The 10,131-nt window shown below is 33.3% G+C and overlaps 1 protein-coding gene across 1 annotated transcript; it reads right to left on the minus strand.

Moving 5' to 3' along the window:
- Positions 1-897: 897 nt before the first annotated feature.
- Positions 898-10,131, minus strand: LOC128207590 (basal body-orientation factor 1-like). The gene is made up of 11 exons (XM_052910625.1): positions 10,021-10,131; positions 9,073-9,198; positions 8,589-8,712; positions 7,811-8,020; positions 7,292-7,372; positions 6,719-6,789; positions 5,687-5,900; positions 4,692-4,963; positions 4,166-4,318; positions 2,204-2,395; positions 898-1,738 (listed from the first exon to the last, which is right to left on the minus strand). Exons 1-11 carry the CDS (start codon positions 10,059-10,061, stop codon positions 1,630-1,632), a joined length of 1,593 nt encoding a protein of 530 aa, XP_052766585.1. The 5' UTR covers positions 10,062-10,131; the 3' UTR covers positions 898-1,629.

The following is a 10,131-nucleotide window of genomic DNA, read 5'->3' on the forward strand; positions in this document are numbered from 1 at the left end:
CCATTTAACTTTACTGGTATGTTAGATATCAGATGTATATTACATATATTTTTAGTTAATATGTCAAATACCAACGAAACGGCCGAAAAGTCATCAGCTGTCCGCAATACAACCCGAGAACGGGATGTTAGACGTAGGGCCATGCATCTTCAGTGGTATGTTAATTGTTCTTAACACAGATGGCAAATTCTTTTGTATTGTAATGTCAGTCAATTCGTCTGTCTGTCCATCTGACCGGAAAATTGAACACTACAATAACTTGTATGCAAGTTAAGTAAATGGAGCTTGGTATGTGTATAGACGGTCATAAGGTGTTTATTCACATCGTTTAAAAATGCCAGACAAACACTGTGGTGGCTATATGGCATGAAAATACTAAAGTAGCTTTTATACTTTTGAATTATGTGAAGATCAATATTTTACTATTTAGTAGTAAAAATACACCTTTGGAAAATTCAAAAGAATAAAAGCTACTTTCATGAAAGATAATACGAAAATAGAGGGCAAAAAATTATCTGTCAGATAAAAATTATGGTTGCTATGGCAACATAAACCATGTAAATACCATTCCCTTTGAATTGATCCTGTAAAAGCGTTTATAAGCTAGGTTATTGCCACTTGGTTTGCTGATAGAGGGCAACTTATGAATTATGCAAATTGTGTCTTTTCTTCATCAGAAAATAATTGTTGTTGATATGGCAATGAAAATAGCTGAAATACCACTTTTCAACTTGAATTCGCCACAACGCAAAAAAACAAACAAACGGACTATTGTATTAATGGGAATACTAAATAACTCTATATACTAGTAACTCAGGGTTATATCATTATATAACACCTTTTAAGACTATTTATAACATTTTACGAAACTTTTTAAAAACAGTCAACATATTTTACTTTCTATTTTTTAATGACAAACAAAATATTTTAAACAAAAAAGGTACAATAAAAACTAAAGAACTTCCAGAATGAGGCAAATTAATGATCCAACTGATCTTGTAAAATCTTTGGTTGGTTTAATACAACTATCAGATTCTCCTTCTTAACTTTTAACATAAAACTGTATTTTTTAATTGACAATACCAAAGTGAAAATATTAAACCAATCAGCTTTAAAATAAAAACATATGCAAAATTGAAATACTTAAAAGTCGGTCATTATCGATACAACTTTCAAAGTACATGGACATACCATCTATTATGGTTGCTGTACAATAAATGCAGCAGTTTAAATATCTTATCACAGACATGCCTGTATAAACATGATTACCTCATGAAACAATAAAATAATGTTTAGCACAACGCATTATAAGACATAAAAAATAAAAACGTTGGGGGCACATTTTCCCCTAAAAATAAGCTAATACTTGTATGTTTTTTTGTCAAAGAAACAGAGTCAATAAAGCATGTGTGATACTTTTTCTTACATATACAAATATTAATTCACATTCTCAATGATATGTCATTTAATTGAATGAAAAGTTAAGAATACAATATTCATGAAGTCAAACCATTTCAACATTGACAAATAATCTAGAGAATTTTATCAGTCTCTCAAAAATACAGAAATGTTTTCGAGACAGCCCTCATCTAAATTCTGGGCACTTTATTTTTTGAGACGACCGATGGGTCACGTGGCCACCTGGGCTGGTTCTTGCCATGCAGTGGTTGCCTCGGGTACATCGACTTGGGCTTGGGTCAGGAAAGTTGTGTCTGGCTTGTCTGAATCTTTTGGAAGTCTGCAAAAATAAGCATTGTCTAGAAAATGTATATTTCTTAATTCCAGGGTACAGGTAAAGTAAAGGTTGTTTGCTCTTTATGTTAAGCATGGGAAGGACATGATTAGATTATTCAAAGGACTGTATAGTACTTACAAGTTAATATGTGCACCATGTTTTTTTGCAATACTAAATCAATGTAACATTTTACAACGATAGCCACAGTTGCATTATAAATATGCAGCATCAGCATATTCGTGCAGGGAAAATGATATTTACATACTGTTAACAAACACTGATTTACCCCATGTTTATAAAGAAATAAAGGAACCAACTGCAACGGCAAAAGTTAATGTGAAGCATCTTGGAATAATCCACAGTTGCAGGTGTTCAATGATGGTTTGCAAGCAAGCTAACAGACTAGACATGACATTGTATCTAACTTAAATAACTACATCTACTTAAACACTGCTCCTAGTGACTTACTCAGTATCGTCATGAGAGTGTGTCAGAGAGAGCCTGTTTTTCCCCTGTTCGATGGCAGGCAAGGAGGGGGCAGATGACGCCTTGCGGTGTTCCTTTGAGCTTCCCCCGTTCATCCGGTCGAATAGGTAGCGCATGACCCGCTCCTTTTGTTCCCACGTGAGGTCACTGATGTCAACCTTCCCACTGGCATACCTAGGTAGCACAAAATAAAGTATCGTTCAATTAAAATGGTATAATATATGTAAATATATGTATTAGATGGCGAAAGATTTATAAAAAAAATGTAATGATACTGAGGTCAATTAAATCTGCACTTTGATACCAAAAAGAAATAGTGCCAACATTTTGACGAGAAGATGATTACAAATGCTGGCATTGGAACAAAATTTTGACCGCAATGCTTAATTGGTCTTGAGCCTATGAGTGCAGTATTTATGCATTGTGCTACGCATCAAAAGCTAACTAGGTGTTCTTGTGTTTTTACGTTGAACAAGGGAAATAACTAAAAACTTATTTACGCCAGAATCATGTCCCTTGAAAAACATGTTTGAATTGTCACTGGCAACATGTGTATCAAGTTTTGTTTCATTTCAATAATTTGAACACTTTTGAATTATGACCCAAGATGAAGGTTTTGCAGCCAAAGACATTGACCCTGATGGCATGCAGCATTGACACAAAGGCTAACACAATACCTCACATATTATTTTTTTTTTTAAATACAATCATATATGTACAATTACACTCAGAAAACTTTTATTTTACCTTATTGTTGAAACATACAACATTGAACATTTATGTTTTGCACGATAAGTGTACAGTACAACAATTGAACAAAAAGGACATATAACCACATACACAATAAAGGATGTTGGCAAAATATTTTTACAATATCCATTGCTTTAAACCATAAATGTGATCAAAGTCATTTTACAGGTGAAAATGTGAAACAATAATGTTATAGCCGCATACTTTTACCTATACTTTTAGAATTATTATCTCTGTAAAACTGTAAGAAAATACTAAAAGTTCAATCTCTATGGCTTCACATAATTATATCAGGGACATTTATGTTCATGACCACCATTGGCATGAAATGGGATAAAAGAGTGGCAACATTTTTCCTTATTTTAAATTGACAAGATCATTAATAAAAAAATCCTTGTTTATACAGTGTTTCTCTTTTAAACTCCAAATATTTTTACAACGATTATTTCACTTGGTATCGTGAAATTATTTACAACAAAACAATGAATAAGACTTACAAAGTATTTCCACATTGATGGGCAAGAGAACAAACATTTGTTTACATAATTTTCTTTAAACCAGTACCGAGTATGAGTATTTACAAATAGTTGAATGTGTACTTGTTTGTTACCTGTAGCTCTAAGCACATGAAAACACATGGTTGTCAGACAGCACTGTTACCCAAACTATTTTATCACAGTGACATAAAAAGCAGGAATCATTTAAGACCTATTTGTTACATTGTAAATGTTTTTAATAAAATAGTCATTAATACTGATTTAAAACTCAAATGAATTAATCTCTGACGTGATTACTGATACAGTTTGAATACTCATTAGTATAACAATACACATAGTATCTTAAACCTATTAAAAAAGCATGCATTCCTTTACTCAAATAACATTAAATATATTTCAAAGCACTATAACCATGACGCTACCGGGAGGCCAGCTCCATCCAGTCACTTGTCAGAAGTAATTTTTTCCAAAGTGATCAATTGCATTATACAACCATGTGCTTTTATTTTTTGATGCTATGATTATGATCCATTTATCAATGAAATGGCTAAATGACCATCGCTGTGTTTATAACTTTATGTTGCAAGGTTAAATTTTGAAGAATTCTTGAAATATCATATAATGTAAATTACCTCACCAATTTATATTTTTGGAGAATAATGTAAATAAATAAATGGCATCAGGTTACCACACTTACAGTTTTTCAGCCGCCTCTAGGTCTCTGAACACACTGTTGGTGCTGGTTTCAGACTTGTTGAATGTGCGGATCTTCGGGTACTCTCCCTTCCCTCCATGGGCGGCTAGCATCTTCTCCTGATAAGCCCGATGTGCATCACGGCGATACTGATCTCTTGGAAAGTAGGGAGGAATATAAAGGCATTGAACACTTTGAGGGAATAGATGCTTAGGAAAGAATGATCATTTACAAAAGGCAAAACAATTTTTTATTCTACGAATTGATTCAATTCTATTTTGATTCTTTTGTTTCAAAGGATCATTTCGCATTATTAAAAAAAGAGTTTTTTTGGAGAAATTTGATTCACGTTATTAAAAGGTGTTATTTTCAAACTTTTAATTTCATGTTAATTTCATTTTAATAATAAGATACCGGTATATTCCCTTCCATTTTAACTATTTCCTATGATACAAGAATTTGGTAGAGCACCATCCACTAACAAGATAAGGAGTTAACAAATTCCTTGAAAAAGAACCTATGGACATACTGGTTGGCAGCTATTTCCTGCTTCACGTGCTCCAGTGACTCTAAAAAGAATCGCTCCAGTTCCGTTCTTTGATCCAGGATATTTTTAGCCAGCCTCTTTACTTTGTTCATCTCCTTGGTTTTCAACTCAATCACTCTCTGTAGCTTGGCAAGTTCTATCTTTGAGGCTTCTGCTTCGATGCGGAGCTTTTCGGAGATGGCTCGTTTCTCTGTATGGAACTCACGAGACATGTGGCTCAGGGAATGCTCCAGGGTGTTGACCTTCTCTGTCATCTAGAACACAGAAAAAATAGCTTTTAGAGTTATCATGAAGCATTATATTTTATTTCAGAAACAAGAGGAGGCTTATTTGAGTGTCACATGTCTAAAACAACAAAAGTTCTGGGCCCATAATTATGACTCAAGTCTGAGTTCAGACTCAAGTGGCAAAAACGCAAATCTTCATTTCATTATTACTTAAATTCCATCCAGTTGAGTATTGATAATGAAATTTTATAAATTTTATTACTAAATATATTTGTTTTTTAAATTAATGATTTACTTACCTTCATTTTTGTAAAACAAATGGAAAAGATGGGTTTTTTAATAAAATAAAATGCTTTTCTGAGACTGAGTCTGGACTCAAACTTGAGACTGTTTGTTATCATGAACCCTTATTATTGGTTTTCTAATATCTGAAATACAACTGTTTAACAACAAAAGCAATAAAATCATGAACTATTTTATCCAAGTACTTGGATCCCTGATTTGAAGTTTGTGCTTTTGCATTTCCTTCTCCCCCTCAGGCCCTCAATCAATCCTTTAATCTAATTTCTTCACTATTCAATATTTTTAACTCAAACCACCAACCTCCCATTTTGTTGTTATAAATGGTTCTTGGTTTCAACCACCATCTGCTGTACCATGACTTCATTTATTCCTCCCCCACCCTCCTTAGGCCCACAATCAATCCTTCAATATAATACATCCTTCAATCTTCCAAATCAAATCACCTACCTCCCTAATCTGTTGTTTCTGGTTCTTGGATTGGGAAACCTTCTCTTGTACCATGAGTTCATTTATTTCTTTCTCCCCACTCAGTGCCTCCACCTCCTCCTCCAATCTCTTGTTTGCCTTCTTTAACACTTCCCCTTCCTTCATATGGTAGCTCAGGGCCTCAGACAAGCGCACATTCTCTTTGTAGACTGACTTTGTGGTCTCGTCAAGATTGCTGTAAACAGGAAAAAGATGGAGATAAAAGAAAGACATAAGTTATGTTCCGTCATTGTCATAGCCAAAAGTTCATGTTTTCATATTCTGCATGTTAAATTCAGAACAACTTTGACTTGGACTTTAGTCCATTTACATCTTACCACTCAAAAGTAATTTGAAAAATTAAAAGTCATGAAACCATGATTGATACCAAAGAGACCAACATTGATTGAGATTAGATATTTGAAAGTTTGAACTTTTTGTTAAAAGAAGTTAAAATCCAAATAACATTTGTTGTGCAAGTCATTAGGCCTTGCTCTTTTATTTTAAGTTTATTTTTGAAACAGGTATTACTAACTGTATCTTATTATTCTTGAGTCTGGTTCCAGGGTAGAAACCAGTCCATTTTGAGAGGTCAAGAGAATATTACCCTGGTTGGGCTTGATCACACAACCATTATAGCGAGAGGCAGACACCTTAACTGCTAGACCTCTCTCCTGTCTTCAATAATTTCACAGCCTTAATACATGTACTTATGCTACTGGCTCCAATTTCTCGAAACTTCTTAAGCTTAACAGATTTAAGTTGCTTATTTCAATTAGCCAAAATACATACTAATAATGGATTTTGATATATGAAAAATGGTTTCATCTAATTAGCATACAGAATGTTCTTACATAATTCATAAAAACTCTTAAAGAAGTTAATATAACGCATATTATAGAACAACAAAAATAGTGAGTTTAGCTTAATCCTGTTATAAGGGACTTAAGAAGTTTCGAGAAATTGGTGCCTGATTGTTGGACAGACATATCCAGCTATATGAATTCAACTTACACAATGGCTTCTGTATGAGCCCTCTCAGCTAGCTCGGCAATTTTCTGGTTGGCCTCTTGTTGCAACCTCATCTGGAACATGTAAAGCATTGTGTTATTTTGCAATTTTCAAAACCAAATTGACATGTTTGTTATATCATTTTCAGTAAAAAAGGTATATTTTCTGCACGTAAAATTTCTTTAAGTGATACCAAAATAGTATGGGTCAGCTGGCATGTGAAATTCATATATTTGTGGATCAGATATCTTAACTATAGTGCAAAAGTAGTAAAAATTGATAGTTATTTAAAAAGCCGGACTACTGTAGTTGACTACCAACTCAACAAAATATATGTAACACTATTGTGAATTAATAACTTCAATGGATACTAATATCACTGAGACTTGTAACATTTTATGAAAAAATGTGGTGTTTCATTCATTTAGATAATGTTCAGTATATTACCCTTAACATAAGAGTAGTTTGGTGGTAAATGTATTTTGTGCCATCTGACAGCAAATTTCCTTGTGTAAACTTCATAGACGTGCAAAACTTTGATGAACACCGAGAATACAAGAAAAAAGCAATGCATACCTTTTCTTCAAAGAATTTCTGTTCCATTCTTGACAGAGTTGATTTGTGCTCTCTGTTGGCGGTGTACATGGACTCTTTAATCTGAAAAGATGGGTACATGGCATAAAACTGGCTAATTTGTAAACAAAACAAATTATTAAAGCAGAACCATATTAATGCAGACCTTCCTTGTGAAGGAATAATACTCTTTCTATCTTGACTGCCATTCAATACACTTGTTCTTAAGACTTAATTGTAAAACATATCATTTATAGTCTAAACTATTTGCCTAACAGACTAACAATGTTTCCAAAATTTGCCTTTGAAACCCTGAGAATCCTTTTCTTTATCAAAAGCAATTATTTGTTTAGGTTAACATCCACAACATTTCTAGGGAGAACATTTTGTGGCAAGAATACTTTTCATCAAGATTGTGGTACTGTGCAATTCAGCAGGTTCAGCCTTTATAGCAAATAAATACATAAAACTCTTAGATTTCCATTTTTTTCTTATTATGCCAATGGGCTCCTTGAATCATACCTCATCCAGGTCCTTTTGCATCTGTCCCCTTTTCCTGCGGAACTCCTTCACCATCTTCAGTTCACTCTGCATCACCTCCACCTCTTTTGTCCGGTCAATCAACCTCTCCTCAAGGTCGTTAATCTGTTTACTGAAGTCCTCCACAATGTTCTCTTTCTCCTTCCGATGTTCCTTACGCTGGTCCCGGATCTGCTGCTGCAGCCTCTCCAACTACGAAAAGAATGGTTTATGATATTTTGATGTAGTGTTATGACGCAGAGGCCTTGACTATACTGTAAAAGCAACTATTTCTATGGTGTTAAATCATTTGTTGGTGAAATGGTAATCAATGCTTATGTTTACCAATAATTATGAAAAGCATATGACATCCAACAAAAACAAATATTGACTATAAGAAAAATGTAATTTTAACTCTTTTGGGATGGAATTAGGGTCATGATTTCCGATTATTATTGAATGGGAAAAACATGAAGGATACCTTGCTACAAAATTTGCTTTTAACTTATTGATGACTACCATTGTAATTGACAGGGTCTAGGAAAAGACAAAAATTATGTGACCTTAAATTTATGGCTTTTAAGAAAACATTAATTTAAGGCTCTGAGGTTGGATGGATATTAGTTTTATAATTGTTATTACTGTAAGATAATTTTTTTACATAAATCATACTGATACTGATAGTACTCACAATATTCTAATTTAGTATAAGGTAAGCTCAAACACTGCTCTGTGAATTTAAATATTTTATTCAATATTGATAAAATATTAAGTAGCATACATGATTGTCTTTGACAGCATCTTCTTTCTTGAGGAAGGTGATCACGTCGATGGTGTCACGCTCTGTCTGTAACATCTGCTTCTGCAGTCCATCATTTTCTATCATCAACTGCTTTGCATTGTCCCTGAAATGTTATTGTTAGTCATATCATATTTCATATCATCTTATCAGGTTGTTGTATGTTGGGTTTAAATTAAATTCAACCATTCCGCATATTATATATATATCCATGTTTACCTGAATATAAATTTATAGTTTCTCAATGTTTCATTTGCTACAAATGTTAAGCATTAACAAAGCCTTTAGTCTTGCTATGACAATGCCATCAAAGTTATTATACTAAATGGTAAAAATAAGTATCATAGGCCTTAAAAGTTGTTTTCAAAATCCTATTGCAACTATCAAGAGAAATACATGTAATATATCAGTACATGTCTACCTGAACTGTATTCAGTCACAGACTTTGAAAGCAAAATGCACAAACCTGTATTCTTGTTTGGAGTTTTCAGCAATTACCAAGCGAGTTTCCCATACTTTGGAATTGGCTACTGCAATCTTCGCTATGGACTCTGTCTTCTTGCCAGATTTCCCTCCCTTCTTTCCTTTCTTCCTGGAATAAAAATAGTTTGAAAAATTTATTAGATTTATAAACATGGCACTGTATTTTTTAGTAACTTGTTACACTTTTACAGTGTATAAAGCATATTTACCATTTAAACAGCCAAACTGAAAGATTAAATAGATCATGAGAAGTATGATAACTGATATGACAAAAGAATAAACATGTACTGGATTGCAATTTTTTATTTTCTATTTTAATGAATGCTATTCCCAAATACATTGAGTATCTTATGTAATTACCGTGAATCAAACAATGCTTACTGTGTACAATTGACCGTCAGTTGATATCAACAAAGTAAACATGTATATTGTACATGCAGATTGTGCATGTAATTGTTCATGCCATTGTAAATAGATTACATGCTTTTGACAGCACTGACATTATATATTATAGTATATATTCAATTTGAATGGATCTTATATTGTTTATTTCTTTCGAATAAACATTGACAAATTCTTATGATCATGGAACGGTATTTGGGTCAACCAGCATAAGTATCTTTTAACATACCAATTTCAACACAATTTGGCGACTCCTGGAGGCCATTTTATTGGTCTTCTCTAAATCTGAATGTTTTGACATTGGACTTTTTTGTAACTAAAAAAAGGACAAAACAGCAAATAGAAAGCTATTACTGTCATGGTTATTATGGTAAGCGCATATGTAGAATGAATTTTTAAGTGTTAGTGGCGCTGACCTGGCACAGTGGTGACAATATTGATGACAGAACTAAAACAACATCGAAATTCAGTGAACTTCTTTGTTTGATAATACATTTTGGCGTTGAAATATAAAAAAGGATTAACTTACCCTTTCTTTCCCTTTTTCCCCTTCTTTCCTTTCTTCGGCATTTTGTTTCTGTCGCGTTTTTGTTATACTGAAAAAATTAGGTATAATCCGCCATCTTTGTTTACCTTTCCC

Source organism: Mya arenaria, chromosome 11 (genome assembly GCF_026914265.1).
Source record: "Mya arenaria isolate MELC-2E11 chromosome 11, ASM2691426v1".
NCBI lineage: Eukaryota > Metazoa > Mollusca > Bivalvia > Myida > Myidae > Mya > Mya arenaria.